This window comes from Pollicipes pollicipes, unplaced genomic scaffold (genome assembly GCF_011947565.3).
Source record: "Pollicipes pollicipes isolate AB1234 unplaced genomic scaffold, Ppol_2.1 Scaffold_6052;HRSCAF=7182_pilon_pilon_pilon, whole genome shotgun sequence".
Taxonomy (NCBI): domain Eukaryota; kingdom Metazoa; phylum Arthropoda; class Thecostraca; order Pollicipedomorpha; family Pollicipedidae; genus Pollicipes; species Pollicipes pollicipes.
The window spans coordinates 12,816,601-12,838,155 of record NW_023596805.1 but is presented as its reverse complement, the minus strand read 5'-3'; the positions used below and the strand labels follow the sequence as shown (position 1 = coordinate 12,838,155).

At 48.8% G+C, this 21,555-nt stretch overlaps 2 protein-coding genes across 4 annotated transcripts in view; both read left to right on the top strand.

The window, feature by feature from the left end:
* The window catches only part of LOC119104210 (alpha-1-macroglobulin), a 100,688-nt gene extending 93,219 nt beyond the window's left edge, over nt 1–7,469 (top strand). For all 3 annotated transcript variants that reach the window (XM_037227878.1, XM_037227876.1, XM_037227875.1), the window contains 10 exons: nt 262–399; nt 1,192–1,292; nt 1,668–1,811; nt 2,222–2,354; nt 3,099–3,253; nt 3,633–3,797; nt 4,230–4,313; nt 4,820–5,018; nt 6,067–6,239; nt 6,909–7,469. In XM_037227878.1, the coding sequence (XP_037083773.1) occupies nt 262–399; nt 1,192–1,292; nt 1,668–1,811; nt 2,222–2,354; nt 3,099–3,253; nt 3,633–3,797; nt 4,230–4,313; nt 4,820–5,018; nt 6,067–6,239; nt 6,909–6,947 (1,331 nt within the window). In that variant the 3' untranslated portion in view covers nt 6,948–7,469. The remainder of the gene's footprint in view (nt 1–261; nt 400–1,191; nt 1,293–1,667; nt 1,812–2,221; nt 2,355–3,098; nt 3,254–3,632; nt 3,798–4,229; nt 4,314–4,819; nt 5,019–6,066; nt 6,240–6,908) is intronic.
* A 4,880-nt stretch (nt 7,470–12,349) lies between these two features.
* LOC119104801 (murinoglobulin-1) overlaps nt 12,350–21,555 on the top strand; it is a 61,905-nt gene continuing 52,699 nt past the window's right edge. The window contains exons 1-2 of the mRNA XM_037228522.1: nt 12,350–12,449; nt 19,920–20,092. Coding sequence (XP_037084417.1) covers nt 12,382–12,449; nt 19,920–20,092 — 241 coding nt within the window. The 5' untranslated portion in view covers nt 12,350–12,381. The remainder of the gene's footprint in view (nt 12,450–19,919; nt 20,093–21,555) is intronic.

The window sequence follows — 21,555 nt, the reverse complement described above, 5'->3', positions numbered from 1 at the left end:
ATATTGCTGGAATTGATAAGGTGAGATAAGGTGGTAAGGAGGAAGCCTTGGCAGCAGTTGTCACGTGAACCTTCCTGTGAACTGGCCTATGAACGCTCTTCGTGAACCTTCCTGTGAACTTGCCTATGAGTGTTCTTGTTTACACCCAGGGTGCCAGGTCCAGTTGCGTGCTGTGACCCTTGTGACCTTGTGCTATACCTCAAAGTACCTGACTTAGCCACGGTACCCATACCACCTGTGACCCCCCGTGATGTACCCCAGGGTACCAGACTCAGCTGCGGTACAGACGCCGGGACGGCTCCTACTCTTCGTTCGGCCGGGAAGACCGGGAGGGCTCGCTGTGGCTCACCGCCTTTGTCGTCAAGTCCTTCAAGGACGCGTCCAAGTACATCAGTATCGGTGGGTGCAACCCGTCGCGGTACAATGCGTGTTTGACTTGTGAAAATGAATCGTAGCACACTTCTGGTGCCCCTAAGATGTGCCCTTGGCTCAGGGCCGTGTGGTTCTATGTGTCTTTTTGGAAAAAGAACGTCATCATTGTTGTCATGTTGCCACCATCATCATGGCCAGTGTAATACCAAAGCGCTAGTCAGCGCAGTGCTGCACCACGATCAGAAGTGCTTGGCGCGCGTTGAACGACCTTGGCATGGCGTGGTGATGAATGAACTTGGTGAATGATCGGGTTCGACTCTGGGGAGGTACAGTCGTCCAGTTAAGAGGGAGCAGACAGGTCAGAAGGATTATGCAGCATAGTTTCATAGCATGTACCATAGCTGCGCCCTATCTGCGGCCAAGTCTATACGAGAAGCCAGCCATTACAAGCAAGAGCTAACTGGCGTAGCAGCAGCAGCAGAGTGAAAGCTGCTTCCGTGCAATAGTTGATCATATCTTCGCCGTCTCATCTATTTTGTTTAGACTAGGAGCAGACCAAGACCACACAGAGATGGTGGCTACAGCAGCGGCACAGTAACGGGCGTTCCATTCACCACGAACTACAACGTTCTTGTCAAGACAACTACTAATGAATCGTGGCCAGTCACAGGCTGGCCGTACGGCAACAACACCGTAATGTCTACTGTGCCCCACTAGCTGACCATAACCCGCCAAGATGAGCAGTCAACCAATCCCAGTTTGAGACGGCTGGTACCGTGGATGGTTCTCCTCACTAGCTGACCATAGCTTACATGCCAGACAAGGAGTCAATCAAGGACAGCGAGGACTGGCTGGTAGATCAGCAGCAGGATGACGGCTGCTTCCCTCTGCTCGGCAGCGTCATCCACAAGGAGCTGAAGGCGAGTGATGCAGCGTCATGGTTGTCGCATTGCCGACACCACGGACTCCCCCAGCCCCACGCTGGCGGTACGGGTACGGGAACCCAGGGCTCTCAAGCTGATGTCGAGGAGTGGGAGGATGGTATGCGTCATCAGGCGTACTTGATAACAGCCTCAGGTCCATGGGGCGCTGCAGGAGATCCAGCAATTTCCAGCGTTGCAGCCTCCGCCCATGCTGACAGTGTTATTTGAAACTGGAAGCCGGGATCCTCACCACAAATTGCTGTTCTGAAATGGTCAATATATGAGTACGAAACATCACAGATCTTCGCAACATTTGTGCCTGATCTGACCCTGAGGTTACCTAAGCATGACGCTGGTGTGTTCGCTCGCCAGGGCGGCACGGAGCGGGGCGGTCCGGCCGCCCTGACGGCGTTCGTCATGCTCGCCCTCGGGGCATACAACAACAGGAGTCTAGAAAGCGGCTTCACCTGCCTGGAGCACGGGATCAGTCAGACCAACAAAACATTGTATTCCGAGGTATGGCCTATTAGTTGGCCTATTATGGCCCTTGGATCTTAGGGCTTCATCAGAATTGTTGCTTGAGTACCGCTTTCCTTTTTTAGCTTGCCTACGAAACCCACGCTGTTGACACGCGACCTTTGGTGCAAACCCATATGCTTGTTGCAAGGCATTGCAAAGAAAACATCGTTTTTGGATGATGGCAAGAAGCGCCTTTGTTTCTTGAAGTGCTGGAGGGACTTTGCTTATTTCCTCCTGACTTTGTTCCTTGTCATGTACGGCAGCAGTGTAAATGTTAAAATGGCCCAAGGTTAGGTTAGGCGTTCATCCACATTACCTGAGGTCCAGACCTCCAAACAGGCCGCTGCTCGCGCTCCAAACGCCGCCCTCTTCGATACGAGGAGCTGCAGCTGTCCCCTACCACGCAGGTGCTGTTAGCCTATACGCACGTGGTACTGGGCCGGGAACAGCGCGGCCAACAGTTGGTCTCCGCTCTGATGCAGAAGGCCAAGACCGAGGGACCGGACGCCCTCTTCTGGGAGGGCGATCGCCACTCCATCTGTGAGTGACGTCTTCTGTCAGAAAGGTCACTGCAACTGCATCTGTCTTACTGAGATGACACTTTAAATTAGATAGGATGTGTCTCTCATCGAGATGGTGCGATATATTGAGAGCAATAACAATTGTGTGAGTGAAGCTGGTCATCTTGAAAAGATTGAACCAGTGACGTCATACGGAATTGCAGTTTCATTTTCGTCTGTCAATGACGTCATTCTCCGAGAGGTTAGCGGCAACTCAGTTTGTGTGTAATACCACGTTGGAGGAGTGCGGTATCTGACGTCAGATGAAAGGCCAATTATATTTCCGGATGATAGCAGCGCCATTCTCTGCGGGCGGCAACTGACCCATGTGTGAGTGACGTCATCTGGTGGACGTCCCTGACTAGTGCCGCCATCTCGAGGGCGTCCCTGATCAATGTCGACATCCGGTAGGCGTCCCTGACTAGTGACATCATCTGGTAGGCGTCCCTGACTAGTGACCGCGTCTAGGCCCTCAATTTTATCCTAGAATAACGTCTCATTTTTGTGATGGTGAGTGGTGGCAGTTTCAACTGTAAGTAATGTCATTCGAGCGTTCGAGAAAGAAGTTGAAACCTCATTCAGGAGATGGAGTGAAGAGCGGCCGACTCATTTTGTGAGTGCCATTATTTTCGAGTTTGTTGGGAATTACCCATGACTGGCTGTAACTCCATCTGGCAAAATACATCGCGGTGATGGTACGTATGGTGCTCTCCCTGGTCCACAGACGGCGGCAGTCGGGCCGTGGACATTGAGATGACGGCATACATGGTGCTCTCCCTGGTCCACCTCTCGGGTCAGGAGAACTTGGAGCAGGCGGCGCGGGCCGTCAAGTGGATCAACAAGCAGCGCAACAGTCTGGGCGGCTTCATCTCCACACAGGTAGACCGTGGCTTCCTACGGTTGTGAGTACTTGTGAAGGTGGTCTAAGAGATTAATATGTTTGGCGGAAATATTGCCAGTGGTTCATTGATGTAAGGTTATGACCGTAAGAAGGCAGAGGTTGGGGACCCCTGACCAGCTGAGCAGTGCTGTAATAAGGATGTGTCACCAAAGAACACAACAGTAGATTGGCAGGGTGGTAACGTCTAGCCTTATCCCTCCCTCTCCAACATCGACTGAGGAATACTTTGAAAGTGCTGAATTTAAGAACACGACCAGTTGCTGTCGTTACAACGCAGATGATTTCGAACGCTTCAACCAAGTGCAAGAAACCGCAGTAACGTTATGGTTTTGACGACGTGTCTTTTCTGGTTTATAGGACACGATTGTGGCGCTGCAGGCGCTGACAGAGTTTGCCAAACGCACTTTTTCTTCGGAGTTGTCCACTAGCGTTACAGTCAGCGCTGGGGGACCCCCCTCCACACTCGTGGTGGACTCGTCCAACCGTCTGCTACTGCAACAAGAAAAGGTGGCAGATTTTGAGGTACGTGGCTGCGGTAAGCGTGTGCTGCTAGCCGATTTCAGTCGGCGTTAAGCCGGGTGTTTGCTGCATAACTTTAGTTTTTATTCATAAGCGACAAATATGAAAAATGGACTTCAACTTATGCGATATATTTTAGTTCGGTTATTCGTCTTCAAACTCTGGGTGAATGTGTCGAGATTTTGACTCATGCGGACGATGTACCATGAATAATCTCATGTATGTGCATAACACTATTGCTAACAGTAGCCTTCATCGATTTTGTTTAAAAGTGTGGTCAATTCAATGAGTACGCCAGAGATGAAGCTGTCCAACATTCGCCGTGGGGGAGCGGGCCCCTGCAGTATTCTTCTTTGTGTTCATCTGGCCACACCCACGCCGTCTGCCCCCCCCCCCCCTCCCACACTCTATCTGACGCCGCCATCTTGTCCGCAGCTGCCAGCTGAGGTCACCTTCACCGTCAGCCCGGCCGGCTGCGTCATCTACCGCACTAGCTTCCGCTACTCCAGCCGCGCTCGAGTATGCTGTATGGTTACGAATCACGACCTGCCGATGATTATAATGGCTTTGCACGTCTGAAGGGATGCTTCTGTTCTCGCGATAGCTTAAAAGAAAATGGGAATTGGCTCCAACACTAAGGTTAAGAAACTGTGCTGGCATTCTGCTTTAAACGGCGTTTGTGCAGTTTCCGACCTTAGAGCACATTTGCTGGCACGATATGTTCGCGGTACATTACATTTTCTATCCCAGACATCTTGATCTGGTGTTTGTTGCGGCTCGTTTCTCAGCCTGTAGATGTACGGTGTGCAGCACTGATCTGCGTTGAAAAACCACATGCGACCATGCTCAGGTGCTCAAATTCTTATACAATTGTTGCTGATGTTCTATGCTGCGTTGAAAAGCGTATAGTCGCACGACCATGTACTTTACTAATTACGAGCAAGTCCTCATTCATGAACAGGTGACCCGGATTGCTTCACCTCACTTTGGTGAGGTGATACTAATCCCAAAGCCACCGTGCCCAGGTGCCGAAGCCAGCCTTCTCGCTGGCGATGACCTCGGAGGCTCGCCCGAGCCGCTCTCCAGGCAGTTCGTATGAGCTGGAGGTATGCTCCGCCTACATCGGGGACTCTGGCGAATCGGAGCGCGTCGTGCTGGAGGTGGAAATGCCCTCGGGCTATATCGCCGTCAGCAGCACACTGAGAAGCCTCCGAAAAAGCGGCGGTAAGTGGGGGGGGGGGGGGGGCAGCCTCCGAAACAGCGGCGGTAAGTGGGGAGCAGTCTGCGAAACAGCAGCGGTAAGTGGGGAGCAGCCTCCGAAACAGCGGCGGTAAGTGGGGAGCAGTCTCCGAAACAGCGGCGGTAAGTGGGGAGCAGTCTGCGAAACAGCAGCGGTAAGGAGGGAGCAGTCTGCGAAACAGCAAGTCTTGCTTTTGTCAAAACGACGAGAGCTACGGGTCTGCGACACAGGCTGTGAACAGAGGAGCTAGCAAGCTATTGGGGTGGGAGTGGGGGGGGGGGGGGGCAATGCAGCTGAGGGACAGACTTCCATACAGCGAGGGGAGATGCGGGTGCAGTTTACGATGCAGCAGAGTGGTTAAGGGCACAGTTTCAAGATAGCGGGAAAGTAGCGGGTGTTAGATAGAATGTAAGCAGAAAGTGAGCGGCCTCCGACACTGCGGGGAGTGAGCAGGTCATCCTTCAGGATAGCTGAAAGGGTTGGGAGTGGTAGTAGGGGCTGGAATAATAGTGAGGGGTGCTTCAACTATCACTTCGCCATCATTAGCACCTCTTTTGTACTTTCGTGTACGATAGCACCAACATTAAAGCCAAAATACTGTTCAGCTTTCCTGCTGATCAACTGGAGGCGCATGGCGTACCCAAATGGTGTACACAAATGGTGTACACAGATGCGTCATATGGATCATGGCGAGACGCCGCTTTTTCCACGTATTTTACATTTTTTGCCACGTATTTTACAACTTTTTTGCCACTTTCGACTATGTGTTTAGTGCTGCAGCTATGATGCTTTCGTCTGCGATAGCACCAACGGTAAAACCTGACCAATGCGAAACCCCTTTGCCTCAAAACCGAAGGCCTGGAAAAAGCAGAAGTGCCATGGGTATGCGCGGGAGATACGGCACCTTTCCGCGTTTACGTATTTCTGCGTATTCCTGCGTAACCCCCATGTTATGTTCTATTTGGTCCTAAGCCATCTCGCGAATGTTTTGATGCCTCTCTTCATACCTCTCCCCACTTTCTCCGTCCACAGCGGTACGCAAATACGACTTCAGCAAGGGCAAGGTGACCTTCACGCTGTCCAAGGTCACCGAGGAGAAGGTGTGCCTCAAGTTCCGCATTATCCGAGAGAACGAGGTGGATGGCCTGAAGCCGTCGGTGGTGCGAGTCTACGACCTCTTCAGGCCTGAGGATCGCAATATTCTGGTGAGGGGTGTGCTCCGGCCGAGCCGTAAATCGGCCGCTGTGGGTTTGATTTCAGCCATAGAAAGTTTTCCATAGCTTCCATTTCGTCAGCAGAGGCGGTGCTGCGGAGCTTAGCGAAAACTGGATATAAAAAGCGTCATGAAATTATCTTGAAGGAATTGCATCACTGAACAGAAGAAGTAGTAGCACGGCTGTGGCAGTGGTGGTAGCATTGCCGCAGCTGGTCCTGTGTGTGGTAGACAGCGTGTGTCGCATGTGCAGGTTGTAGGAACGCGATGTGCCGATGACATGTAGCACCGACAGCCAGCGGAGCTTTCGGTCACTTAGTCCAGTGTCCGATGTGTCTTGATCCTCTGCCATTTAGACCTGGCGTCACCCCGAAAGCCGTTTAAAACATCGAAAACAGACAACCCTTCCTTGTTTGGTGTTCGAAAATGTACTTAAAAAGGGACGAAACACGCGACGTCACGCGCCCTTTGATGGACCGCCAGCGACTGTGAAGCCCCTGCAACTTGTGAATAGTGTTACTCGACATCTGTGAAACTCAACCCTTGTACACGGATACTTGCAACTGCAGCCTGTGCATGACTGTTTTGGTGAGTGAGTGGGTGATGTGTTTACAGTTGTGTGACGTCACGTCATGCTTATGACGTCACGTCTCTGTTTCAGGAGTATGAGCTCTCGCCCGTGTCTTCTCCCGCCGCTTGATACTTATGTTGAAGACCGGTGTGTGCCTCTTACGGATCATGACAGGAAGACACGTGACACGACATGTCAGGTCGATGAGACGTAGACGTCCTGCGATTCGACCGCACACATGCAGCTTAAGCCAGAATATCTTGGCAAAATCCTGGCGAAAAGAAAATATAACTACCAGCACCCTAGATCAGCATGCGCAAGATCGCTTTTAATAAATGACCGCAAGGTGTGTTATGGAATATGTCCTCAGGCGTGCCGACTCCCTGTAATGTCGCCTTGCCGTTCCCGGGACGCGGGCAATGACCCCGAATATTGGATGACTTTTGACCGAACTTTGCAGCTGCGTATGAAGGCTTGTGGCATCGAAAATTTAGGTATGCGAGGTAATACATTTGGCTGCCTGTATCGCTCGCTCTTTTTGGTATCCTGTCTTATATGTGCACATTTTAGCTTGATATTGGTGTGCCTTTCCGCTTAATTTGTCTTCCAACGTTTTAGAAGGGTGAAATTACAATAAAAACGAACACTGGATGTAAACGCATGTCAGCCGCATGACGGACATCGCGGGATAAAAATATCAAACTTAACAGTTATGTCTTGCTTACAAACATAACGAATGGTATTCCTATCATCATGTTTGCTGGCTTGTGTAAACACCATATCTGTGGATCTCTATGGAGGGCTCACAAGTGTGCACTTCACATCTAATAATGTAACAGTGTGGTGCTGAGAACCTCAGGAAGCGTCTACTATGACGGCACAGCTGCTACCGTACCAGGACATACTAAGTCGTTTAACGCGTGCCCGGGGTGGTCGGTGGAATACCCTTCGCCATGCTGGGGATGAGGACAATTGGATCCCCAAGATCTCAAAAATAAGATAGCCTTAGACATCCAATCCACAGAGTGAATTGGCCTGTACATGAACTCACTTTTGACAAAATTTGAAGTCCATAGATATCTATATCCCCTTCGAGTAGCAAAACATCTCTGGTAACATTCCGTGATCTTCTTTGAGCTTGATAATAGTGATGCTTGGTTTTATGGAGCGCGTCTGCTGTTTGGGCAATTTAACGCTCTTCTTCAAGTTTAAGGTTACGACGTTTCATGTACTGCGTCATTCCGAAAAAAACTCGGTAGTTCTCCATCTGTGGTGGCAACGTAAGCATCCGTAAGCGGCGCTGAGGAATATTAGATCTTTGGAATTGTTCTTTCAGTTCATTCATCACGCGCTGGTGTCTAAAACACCCGATGAAATGCTGCTTAAAACTTTAAAAGATGGCGTATAAAACATGCATGGAGCTAATCTAAACTTTTTCACGTTCTGAGACACTGCGATTATTTGTGCTAAGTACTCCACCTCATATCTGTACGTTTGTCGACTTAACAGTCTTTGCTATGTCAATGCCATATCTAAACGCGCGCTAGCAAAATATCTCTCCAATTCAAATGCTCATTTCCCTCCTTTTCCAGCCTTTGTCTTTTCCAGCTTTTGTCAACGGTGGCATCAGACGTCGGAATATCCCGCGCAGAAAGACTGGTCAAGTTCACGTTTTAGTGACCTAGATGCGTTCTCCAACTTCTTGGCTCTCTTGGTCTGCCTCTACGACGCAGTTAAGCCCTCTACAACACAACGAAGCGAGTGCGTTGCGAAAATGGCACTTTGGAGAGGGAGGGACAAACGTGAAAATCAGCTCGTGCTTATACTTTTTATGCAATACTTTCGCTAGGAACTCCACATAAGTGCTCGTCCTCGTTAAGCGTGGACGTATGGGCGCTGTTTCACTTCTCACGGATGTTGCAGAAGAGGATTGCTACACACCCGATTGAAAGCATTCCCAAAATACAGCTGAATTACGAAGTGATGAGTTGCACGGTGTTATAAACACGGTACTCACTGCGATGCACTGACATTTGTTCGAGATCCTCCAAAACGACTGGAACATTTTCTCTGGACATGTCCGAGTCGTGGTAATCGGAACTCGTTCAACTCTGTGGGTGGGATTGGGAGTTGGATAACTCACATCCCGGTTCCGCGAGAAGTTTGGCGTTATTGTCACCAGGAAGGTCTCCAAGGTCTTTATTAAATTTCACGCGACAGTTGCAACACAGAAGTGTTAAGGCAGTTGTCACGGTTCCTGGATAAGATTGACTTGCTATTTTGATGCGATCGTTAAGCTTTACCGTGTTCTCGTTTTGAGCTTTTCATATGGATCGGTACAACTAGGGTTGTATGGGCGTTTCACTGTCGCAAAACACACTACCAATACGAACATGGGCTCCAGCTGTATGACAGGCACTAGACCAGGGGCCAAATCAAACTTGGCCTGCTGTACAACAGGCTGTACAACAGGCCAAGGGCCAATCAAAGGGCCTTTGTCTGACCTCCGAGTCGCTCCACATAAACAAGATGCGACACTACCCTTGCAGTACCCTTACCTCCCCATGCCCTCTTGCTCCAATTTCCCCGGTCCTGACAGTCCACATCGGGCGGGGAGGGGGAGGGGGAGGGGGAGGGGGCGAGGCAGTCGGCCGCGCCGGTGCGCCGCGCGCCCAGTCTTTGTGCGTTACGCATGATTCATTCATGTATGATTTGTTGTATTCATAAAAATCTAAGGACCAAGCTACGCCCTTTGAAATGCAAATAAGAAAAAAAAAACGATGTCGTAAAAATTGCTTTTTCTGCCTTTCAAAAGCTCATATTGCCCTGAATTTTGTTTTGCACGTTGAAGCTTTCAGAAATGTCATGCGAATATTTTGGACAACTTTTTACCATTATAGCGTATAAGTATGCCAAGTTACATTTTGAGCAAGTGGAAAAATCACGACTAAGGTAGGCTTGCACCCAAGCAACTCTAAATTGCCGAAGGCTTTATCTAACTCCGAAGGGGTGCAACTGAGATTTAAAATGTCACAGACGACTTCAGCGCTGGCGACAACCTCTGTGACACATTTGAGGCAACATCCGAGGAATCAGGGTTAAGTCACTGCTCGATTTATTATGGAACGCCCCGTCAACGGGTACTCGCAAGAGGCACTGGAGCAGCTGCACAATCACGGCCACACGTACGCGCCGCTGACGAAGAAACAGCGGATTGAGTACAGGAAGCAAAGAGAGCTGGCGCAGGAAGGCGCTGTGCGGGCCTCGGGTGTGGGACAGCCTGTCCACGTACGGCTTTCACAGGCGTGATCTGTAAGACATCGCTCTCGGCCGCACCGGTGTGTCGCACGTCATAGACGACGGGCCCGCGGTTGTGTTCGTGACGAATGTCCGTGATCGGTGGAAAAACCAGAGGCCTTGATTGGTGCAATGCTCGCGGGGCTCGCCGGCCATCGCTCGGTTGGCTGGGTTAGGTGGTGCGGATCCTGTCTCTTCCTTGGTGTGGAGATTAGTGTTGCTTGACAATATGGTGGGACCGCAAGGGGTCATGGAGGCCGCGTTTGCGTTGACAGTTGTAAGCTGTAATATTCTTTGCCTGTTACAACCGAGTTTTAGTGTGCCACGTTGTCTTCGCCGTGTGCTTCCGTGCCTGACTTTCTGCCCGCGTTTGTCGGTCTGGGCTGGCGTATAACCCCTCCTTCGGTTTGTATTTTGTTTGATTCTGGGGTGTTGCGGCCGCTAGTTTGCTCGGCAGTGGTGAGTCGAACGCTACGTGGGGCCTGCCGGCGCTGAGCTGGCTCTTAGAGTGTGGGTGAAGCCCATGTTAATGGCGACGGTCGTTCGCCCCGCGGAGGGTGGCTGACGCCGGGCGGACATCCGTGTGTCGCGGCCGGACATCCGTGTGTCCCGGCCGGACATCCGTGTGTCCCGGGCGGACATCTGTGTGTCCCGGGCGGACATCTCTGTGTCCCGGGCGGACATCCGTGTGCCCCGGCCGGACATGCGTGTGTCCCGGATGGACATGCGTGTGTCCCGGTTGGACATGCGTGTGTCCCGGCCGGACATATGTGTGCCGGCTCCTGCCCAATGATGGAACAATCGTTGTGATATGTGGATGGAGCGGTGTCGGCCGGGCCTCAGCGCATGGTGATGCGCCGGGCGGGTCTTCACCAAGTCTGTGTGTACCAGTGATCGATGATCAATGATCTATGATAATCATATGATCTATGATCGAGTGTGCCAGTCAGGAATCCGAAGTGTATGCACTGCAAACTGACTTCCGGTACTGCTGACAAAGAAAGGTGGATGCTTAGTGGATGTGTGAGCAAATATTGGCAGCTATCCTTGAGCAAAGATCGTAAGGAAATATCATGACGCCGTCACATTTCATCTGATATCATTTCATACAGACCTTCTGACTCTTTCGCGGAACATGTGCTTTACCTCGGAGCTCCCCTACATCATTTTTCGCTCTTCAAACCCGCGAAAATGAAAACATATATATATATAACATATATATAAACATATATATATAGCATATATAAACATATATATATATATATATATATATATATATACATATAATCTTCCCAAGACACCTGTCTTAAATCACAAATCACGATCAGCTTCAAGCACCCGGCTCATTTCAGTGAACCAATGACGGGGGATGCTTTCATGACGTGACAGCAGCTCCGAGGATTTTCAGTGCGCTGAAGCGTCCATTGCGCAACCAAGTAAGGGGAGTTGACGATACGGTGGGAACCGCAGAGCTTTCCTGCTGTGGACTGAACCGCAAAGCCCTTCCACGTCTCTGGTCCGCGCTGCCCGGAACCGTCATGCTTTTGTGGTTGATGGGGAGGAGAGATTGGGGAATGTTGGGGATTACCGTTCTGGACCTGGTCGGTAATCATCAACTCTCCGTGCTGGAAAATCCGCGTTCCGAGGTCATGGCAGGCAGGTGGTAGCGGCCAGCGGTATTTCCAAAGCCGTTCTGTCGTCCAGACACTGGTCAAAGGGACGTGGCCAGAGTTGTTCAACAGATGTAATTGGATTAGTTAGTGTATCACCAGGTATCTGAACACCGCTACACAAATGATTAACGTATGAGAATGAGAATAAAAATGAAAATTTAGAGCATTTCCAGTGTGCATAAACATGCGTTCTTGAAACTCAAGCCAACTTTTTGGAATTCCAAAATTTTTAAGCACGAGCTAGATACTGGACGCACCAGGACAAAAAACTCGACAAAATTTTCCACAGCCGATATTTTCTGTATCTCAACTTAATGGTTCTGTCGCCTCTTTTTCGAAATAATTTCAGTCTGAAACATAAACAAGTTGAAAGAGATGCACAAGTGTCCGTGAAAACAGGGGCTCCATCGCAAATGCGGCGCTCCCCGCCTCTGGATGGTATCCATTCCACGTAGCCCGGACGCGGCCCTGGAACTGCGGACGGGCGACAGTGGCGCCCTCACCTCCGCTGCGGTCGCCGTGGCAAGACCAACCGGGTTTGGACAGTCCCGTCTACGTTTAGTCGTTGGCCGGGCGGCTTCGGAAGGACCGCGATGAAGGTGTGGGTGCTGTTGCCGTTGACGTGTGTGTTCGCGGTGAGCGCAATAGAGGCGCCTGAAGGGTGAGTCGATGTCGCAGAGACTGGTAGTGCTGAATATGCATTAGACTGCAGCTGCCACCCATTTACCGCACGGTGACTGCAAATATTACATGTCTGTCGGGTTTGCGCTGATTTCGTACTCGAATTCAGTGTCAAATCTTAATTTCCAACCGCCTTGTCTTCGGGGCCAACCAATCTAGTAATTCGCGAATCTGCAATTCTCTTTTCTCTGAGACAGTTGGTTTAACCCGTGCAGGTAAATGAAAAGTCAAAATTGGGTACCCTGCCACTCCTTCGCGTTTGTAACAAATCAACAAAATGGATGTTGCATTGATCCTCGTTCTGTGCACTTTCGCCGAACCTACATAATCTACTCTTAAGCTCCAAGGTCAAGGTGGCATAAAATGGAATACCCTGACATTGTTTCGCTCGTTTCGAAATTGCAACAGAAAAGGTGCCATATTGATACTCGTGATGTCCTCTTTCGGAACATCCGCAAAATTGGCTTTAATGTCAAAGGTCAGAGCCACACAAATGCTGTATCCAGACATTCATTCTTGTTAACCAAATAAATACAACAAAATAGGTTTCTTAGTGATTCACGTTGTGTTCACCCTTGTCACACCAAGAATAACATTACGTTCAAGTTTTGAGGTTATTCAAAAACGGTAACTTTGCATTCACACCTTTACCAGACACACAAGAGAGCGAGTGTCATAGTCACATATACAAAAGCTGCCTTTCACGATGCCAAATATCACGGTCAAACAAAATACCAAACCTGGATTTATTCGTTTGTCAAAGATATACAGAAAAGGTCGTGTCGTTTTCACAATCTTATGTCTGCTTTCGTCACACTTACAAAACAAAAACTCTGAAGGTCAAAATTCAAGGTCACGAAAACGCAATATCCTCGCATGTATTCGTTTGCCAAATGTATGTAACGGGTATCACAGTAATCCTTGTAACACCCACGTTCGTCACACCACCAAGGTTCAAGGTCACACAAAAAGTAGTACCCTTGTATTTTGTATTCGTTCACCAAAAAAATATCACAAATGGGGCAGTCATATTATGCACATGGTGTCTGCCTATGTCACACTTGGAAAAACTACTTTGTATGCTAAAGTTAGGCCCGACAAAACGCAGTAACTTGGAATATGTATTGGATACTTCAGAAGCACAACAAAATGGGCATCTTGGAGATGCTTGTGATGTCCAATTTTGTCAAACTTAAAAACACTAAATGTCAACGTCAGAGGGTAAGTCTACAAAAGCCCAGTATCATAGCATTTATTTGTTTACCAAGAAGCACAACACAATTTGTATCGTATTAATGCACAAGGTGCTTACTGTCGTCACACTTGGAAAAACTAACTCAATGCAAGAGGTCAAAGTCGCACAAACCGCGGGCATCCTGGTATTGATTCGTTAATGAAAAATGTAACAAATGGGTATAACATTTTGTCACAAATTAACTCACGAAAGTGTCCATTTTGTCAAAGATCGACTTTTGGAAAATCCGAGGGATTTTCCTTCCCTGACACCACCGCCCGTTCTCCGCCCGTTTGCCATGGTTCCATGGTGCCCGGATATAAGAATGAAAGATGATATATAAAGATGATATATCCACCCTCATACTTATGATGGCTAGTTTTTTTTCTTGGACCACTCACAGTGTCACGTAAATGCGGGCATAATGATTCAAACAAAATCAGACAGGAATAATTGGTATATTTCAAAATGCCGACGCCCATCATGTCGCAAGGGGCTGCCTGAAAACCTCACTCGCGCACCCTCAAATCAACACAGCCAGTACCTTGGACATTCTTCGAAACAGCCATGTCCGTAATGTCACAAAATATCTTCCCAATCCATGATCTTACTCAAACCATACGGGTGCCCGTGGGTTTGCCCAAACCGCCATTCTACCCAACTGTGCCTAGCCCGTCACTTCACACAGCCCGTGGCTGTACCGAGCCTACACGCATCCAATGACTATACCCGACTTGTGACTGCATCCAGCCCATACCGAACGCAGAGTTCTATTTAACCAGTTCCTCTTTGCAATTCATACTAAAGCCGTAGCTGTACACAGTCCATTACTCCACCCACCCATGCCCAACCCATAATTCTCTTCAAGCTGTGACTTTGCCCATCATTTACCCAGCTTGTGATTCCACGTGACCTGTGACCACCCATCCCTACGTGACCCATGACTCTGCCCAACATGCGACTCTACTCAACTGTGACTCCACGCAACCTGTGACTTTATCAATCCGTACTAAACCCATGACTCTGCCCAACCTGTGACGCTACTGAAGCCGTAGCAACACGCGACTCTACCTCCAAATGCTCGTATACCATTCCGCATCAATTGCGTTTTTCAAGGTTGTCTGTGCAACAGCGCTGATGCATGATTCATGTTGATGAGCCATGATGGTTTGAACCTGACTTTGTTCCCGAATTAATACCTTGATCGAATGTCACCACAGGAAAATGAAGCTACGCATTTTAGTATATTGATATAATATGCCAACCATGTTCATGATCATTTGCGGCATAGGTGGAGCCATTGTTCAGCAATTTGACTTGTCCTGTGCACCAACTGGAATTTCCGGCCATTTTTCCCACAATTCTTGATCGGTAAGGCTAAATTGCTGAGCGCCATGTGGCGAACTATCATAGCATGGAGACTCACTCATCTCAGGTTGAAGGCTAAAGATAGGGGACAATACAAATGCGGTGGGTTGTAGCATTAGTGATATCATCCGTTTTATTGAAGGCAATAGTAATTCATTCGATATTGCAAGATTAGTGGAAAACTGTACGCGATAGCGTTGGTCATGGGAAAGATGTAACAAACACTTGCAAATTACAAGCAGGAGCAACCAGCTGTTCACGACATGTGGGCAGATTCCATGGCACCTTCGTTAACCATTTGCGTTGAACTGGGTATGTTGAACTAACGTGAGATCTGCTTCACGCAGGCAATTGGTGAATTTGTGATAACACAATGCTCCAATATTATGCCCTAAAGAGAGACGATGCCGTGTCCGCGAAATTTTCTTAACTTAATATGATCCCAAAGCATGAAAGCTACTCATCGTAAGCATCAAGGACGCTTTTATTCTGATCTTGCAATTAGCATACGATGGAACGAAAATGCTTATTTTTAGCCGTCGCACTCACTATAGATCCCCCATTGGTGTGCTGGATTCCAAAGATAAGGCACAAACGACTCGTCATTTTAGAGCCCATTCAAACCTTGATCACATTTACTTGAGTAATTTTGTTGTGTATAGGGTCACGCCCAAGGCGATGGTAAGCCAAATGCAATTTATATTTTTTGGCGCGTTTTTCCACGGCGACAATTTTTTATTATACCTGCGTGGGCACTCACGTTAGATATGCTATCAGAGCTACGTGAACAGTATTTGCATCAATTAGTGATGCTTTCCACCGGTCAGCACTGGTCATTGACGAAATCATTGAATGTTTGCACTGAATGAGACGCGCGTTCCAGCTGTTTACACCCTTTTTAACTGGCTGCAGCTGTGGGCGGTGGCTGAATCGACCCGAGCTTCGACTTGAGATCTTCGATTCTAGTCCTAATTTTGGTCGGTGCCCTGAGTTGACCTCTCAGGGTCACCTTACCATGTATAGCCGAACAGTGTTGCTGATCAAAGTATTGAAATCCGCTTAAACATGATGTCAGTAAAGTACGAGTTATAGTTAACAAGACCACAAGGACGTCTCGGGCTAATTAGTTAACAATGCTGTAGTGATTTGCTGTTCGCCTTTGTTTTGTCGTCACCGCTCAGAGAATGGCAGATAAGTGTGAAATAAGTGGGTAAGCAGGACCGACACCTAAGAGGATTGCTGCATATTTTAAGAAATTGAGGCGAGTACAGCATGTGATGGAAAAACTCACTTGAAACTGTTCAACTGTTTTCAGGCGCAAGCTAGCGCATTCCACAAACAACCCAAATCTAAATGACAAAATTTCACTATTTATTAAGATTACACTCAATGGCGTCATCGTTTTATAACATCCTTACATACTTTTACGACGCTCGAGTCGCTGCCCGACTGGCGATGTAAGAGTTGCCACTGCATCAAGCAGTGTGACTGCCTTGTTGCTCTACCTGCCGCAAGATGTTGCTGGTGGTTAGTGTATGCATTTTTTCACTTCATTACGATGTACGCGTGTTTTGGCATTTCTTGAGGCGTTCTTGTAGATTTTCCGTGAGGGCGTCTTTGGTGTACTTGCCTTCACATTTTCTGTGAGGGTGCTATTCCAAAGTAATTCGATTCTCAGCATCATGGTCGCCATAACTAGTGCCTGTGTTCAAATGCTTGTGTTACTGATCACAAAATGTGGCGGGGGGAATACGCAAGATTGGTCATACACGCGAGCTATCTTAATTCCGCCGACATTTGGTTGGCTCAGTGTGGGCTACATATTTCGGCCACGCATAGGTTGAGAGCCCCGTGGGGTTGGGGGGGGGGGGGGGGGAAGGGGCTTCATTGGGCTACTCACGGCGCATGTGCGGGTTTAAGTTCGGCCGTTGGCCCACAGGCGTATATAAGTCTGCCCCACCAGTGACCATTGTCATTAGTCCCGTGGGGCGGGGGGCTTTAGTGGGCTACCCATCGCGCATGCGCGGGTTTAAGTTTGGCCGTTGGCCCACAGGCGTATGTAAGTCTGCCCCACCAGTGACCATTGTCATTAGTTCCGTGGAGCGGGGGCTTCAATGTGTCACCCATCGCGCATGCGCGGGTTCAAATTCGGCGGTTGGCCCGCAGGCGCATGCGCGTCACGTTTCTATGGCGTCATTCATACCTGATCACTGTTCCGTTAGGCAGCGCCAAACGAGTTCACGTACGTCAAGCTTAGTGGCAGCATGATTGTTTTGAATATAAAAAGTCATGGCTGCAAACTGCAGGGACTGGTTTAAAAAAGGGCTAGTTTAGTAAACAGCCACATACAAATGCTGGACAGTATTTTTACCTCAGTAATGCATACTGTTAAAAAATGCTGACTTCGAGGTCAATTAACGTCAATGATTTATTATTACCATTGAGTTTAGATGTTTTCGATTGGTGAAAAAAACGTCACCAAAACCGACAAAGTTCACTGCTCATAATTTTGTCAAAACCCAGAGCGCAAGGTGCAGTTTAGTGCGTGTATTCAGGCGGTCATGCTACCGAAATGTTAGGTGTTTGACCAAAAAACATCTCGATTTTCCCAAAACAAGACAGATTAAAAAGTGTCTGTGCTTAGTTTCTTAGTCTTGGCGTGCTAGAAAGATGAAACTTGTGCAACGAGCGGCAGGTCATAACCGGAAGTGGTAAAAAGATGATGAATGGTGGTTATGCTGCATGGGTATTGGGCGCAACCAAGGGCGGCGCGGCAGAGGAGCAGAGAGAGCAAAAGTGTGGTTTTGGCACTCCCCAAAAATGTGAGACTCAGGTTAGGAGTCCTTATATGTATCAGGAAGACCTTTCCTGGAACAGGATTCCCTGTTTCAGTTCGGCGGGACCTCTTTGATGGATGATAAGAAGGCCCCCCCCCCTCTGTAATATTTCGCTGTCGACATTTATTTGTTTGGACATGATACATGTAACAGTTTGATTAGGAAAACATGTCCTGTGCTCCTCTTCCTTGGAAAAACTCAGCGCAGGAGGCCCCCTGCGAGGAGGTCTCCTCTGGGAGACTGGGACCGATGAATACTAAGGGAAAGATATGAAGAAAGCGAATACAGATCAGACACCTCTAAAAATAATGGTTAGAAACGTTTCTATACTTTGGGGAAATGATAGCACAGAACAAGCGTAAGCAAACATATTTATATTTTCAGGGCTTTTAGCAATGCTTCATTTGCCGCCTTCCTACCCAGAGCTGCTGCTGGTCCACTAAGCAAGCCGTTGAAGCATCTCCAGTCAAGACCACAACACAGAGCGCCGGGCCAGATCAGAGCGTAACTCTTCCTCAGGGCGTAACTCTCCCGCCGACACCTTGCCAACGCGTAGGAACGGTGAAAAGGCTTGAGAGTGGTTCATATTTTTGGTTGAAAAACGTCGATACACCACCGCAAGATTGATGTTGACCCTGAGCGTGGTGCGCTGTGTCTCGCCTTGATTCTGCCCATTTTCCTGTCCCTGGCCATGCTCCTGCCCCTGACTTTGCCCCAGCATCTGCCCCTGCTTTCTCTGCCCTGTCCTAGCCTGCCTCTCTACCAGACCCTGCCTCTGCACCTGCCCCTTTCTTTGTTCCTGAGTCTGTCCCTATCCTGTCCCTGCCTCTACCCCTACTCCTGTTTTATTCCTGCCTCTACCCTTGCCCCTACAGTCATGCCTCTTCCGCTCGATACATCGGCTACAATCAGGTTTGGAGCACTCTGTCATCGCTGACAACGTCGTGGCCTCGATCTGCTGTACCACTAGCAGCTACGGATAACTTATGACAGCGTGTTTTGATCTTGGCGCCCCGTAATCCAAAGCCAACAATGCTGTGAATTTTTGACATCTTTCGGCGGTGCTTTTATCATTTTACCCCTGGTGATCCATTCATGGGTAGCGGTATGACGAAAACGGCGTACATGAGATCGTATGGCATTCGGAACGGATCGAACATACTGCTCAGACTGCTGCCAGCGCCAGTGCGAACAGTGCATCTGCAGCATGTCCTGCCGTGCCGTCTTTCCAATGTCATAAGTTCAATCCGGTCGTTTGTGCTCCGATCCAGATGACGACAATCCACGACGCAGCGAACAGTGCGGAAAATCACCGCCCCCGTGGGATGGAATGTTGGCAGATATGTAGGATGTGTCTTAAACGTGTAAATATTGACGGACACATTTAGATTAAAGCTAAACAGGGAGCGATGTCAACGCTGCGGGCTGATGCCGGCAGGTCGGACTGGCAGAGATGATCGGCATTCATGGTTGACGAATGAACCTGGCTGTATGGGATGAGTGCACTATATACAGCGTAGCATATCGTAGGAGACACAAGTCGATGACCATGTCTTGCGTTGCCATGGCGAATATTATGGCTGGTGACAATGTCACGCGTAAGTAGCTCGGGTTCAGATGTCGTCAAACTTTCTGAGAATAATGAGGCTGTGTTACCTAGGTCGATGTTGTCCGTCGTTCCCTTAGTTGTAAGCCTCCACCGGCGTGGCTGTTATGCGGGACCTCTCGGACATCCGGGCTGTGATGCGGGATCTCTCGGACATCCGGGTTGTGATGCAGGATCTCTCGGACATTCGGGCTGTGATGCAGGATCTCTCGGACATCCGGGCTGTGATGCAGGACCTCTCAGACATGCGACCTGTGATGCAGGACCTCTCAGATACGCGGACTGTGATGCAGGACCTCTCAGACACGCGGACTGTGATGCAGAACTTCTCAGACACGCGGACTGTGATGCAAGACCCCCAAATCGTCCGGTACGTCTGAATAGTGACGCCACTCCCTTCCACAGCGGCTTCCTCTTCACGGCGCCCAAGCTGCTACAGGGCGGCACCAGCGAGCATGTCTGCGTCACGCTCTTCAAGCTCCCCGGGCCGGGGCGGAACGTGGCCATCACCCTCCCAGACGAGATCGACGACACCACCTGGTTATCGCTGGTGGAGCCGATACCGGACACTGTAGGCTGTGAGTTTTAACACGCGATCGGGTGGAGGTAGGCCAATTTCCCCCCCCCCCCCACCCCGCGAAGGTCTTGCCAAAATGGCTTCTGAGCGACGCGGCGTAGCTGCAGCAAATCGTTTCATAGCTGTAGACCGTGGAATAGCCGGTCGTTCTGTGTCAAAAATTTAGATGTGCCATTGAAGGTCGCTGGCATACAGCAGGTCAAAGTCACGCCATGCATTCAGCGAAGTCATTGTTTAGGGAATCGTTCAATCTGATGCAACAACGGAGTGTAAGACGAAGTCATGCATCTCTGGGATACTTTCTTGGTCAACGCTACAATTAAATGAGCATTTTTCTTTAACCAGAGTCGGGTTTGAAGGTCAGATCTCGGCCATAACCTTGTTTTATTACTCTGGGACCCGCTGTGTGGAGTAGTTTATACTTATATACTCATTTCGAATTTATTAAGAACATGAACCGCAATATGATTTTCCATGGGCTTTTCAAAAGTCAAAACAGTTCACTGGCCTTAAATGACTCAGGCCAACATTTTGTTTTCGGAACATACTGCCTAGCTTTACCTTTGTCGCTCAACCAAGCGTAAAACTGAAAGTAGTCTTGCATGATTTTGGTCACCATGACCTTCGAAAGCTCAAACAACGTCACTAATCTTAACACGCGCCCGGGTGGCCGGCTAGATACCCTTTGCCCGGATGGAGGTCAATTTGATCCCCCAGAGATGTCGGGAACTAAGACAGCTATATACACCAAATGTGCAGGGTGTATTGACCTGTAACTTAGGTCAAATTTATTATTGAACTCACTTAGGTCAAAGTTTCAGGTTCCTAGGATATGATCTTTGGGTCAAAAAAGGTCAAACAAGGTCAAGTTCCAGGTTGGTTTCCAAAGTGCCTCAGAACCTAAATAACCGTTTGTAAGCAAAAAGTCATATTCTCATTCGAGGTCAGTGTCCTTGTTTTACCTTTTGAAGGTCAAGGTGACCAAAATCATATGAGATTGTTTTGAGTTTTACATTTGACTAAGCGACAAAGATAACGCTGGGCGGTATGTTCCTAAAACAAGGTGTTGACCTGGGTCATTTTAGGTCAATGACGTATTCTGACCTCTAAGAAGTTCATGGAAGATGTATAATGCGGTTCCTGCTATCAATAAACTCGAAATGAGCGGAAGAAACCATCCCATACAGCAAGCCCTCGAGTAACAAAACAGGCTGGTTCTGACCGTGGTGTGACCTTCATAAGTGACCTTTGGTCAATTTAATTTGCTCAGTCAACTGCGGTGTTGCCTAAGAAAGCATCTCAGAGATGTATGGCTTCGTCTAACACTCCGTTGTTCGATCAGATTGAGGGATTCCCTAGAAATTGCTTTCGCTGAAACCATGGTCTGACTTTGACCTGCCATTGGTCAGCGGCCTTACAAGGTACATCTAAATGTTTTACACCAAACGATTGGCTATTCAATTG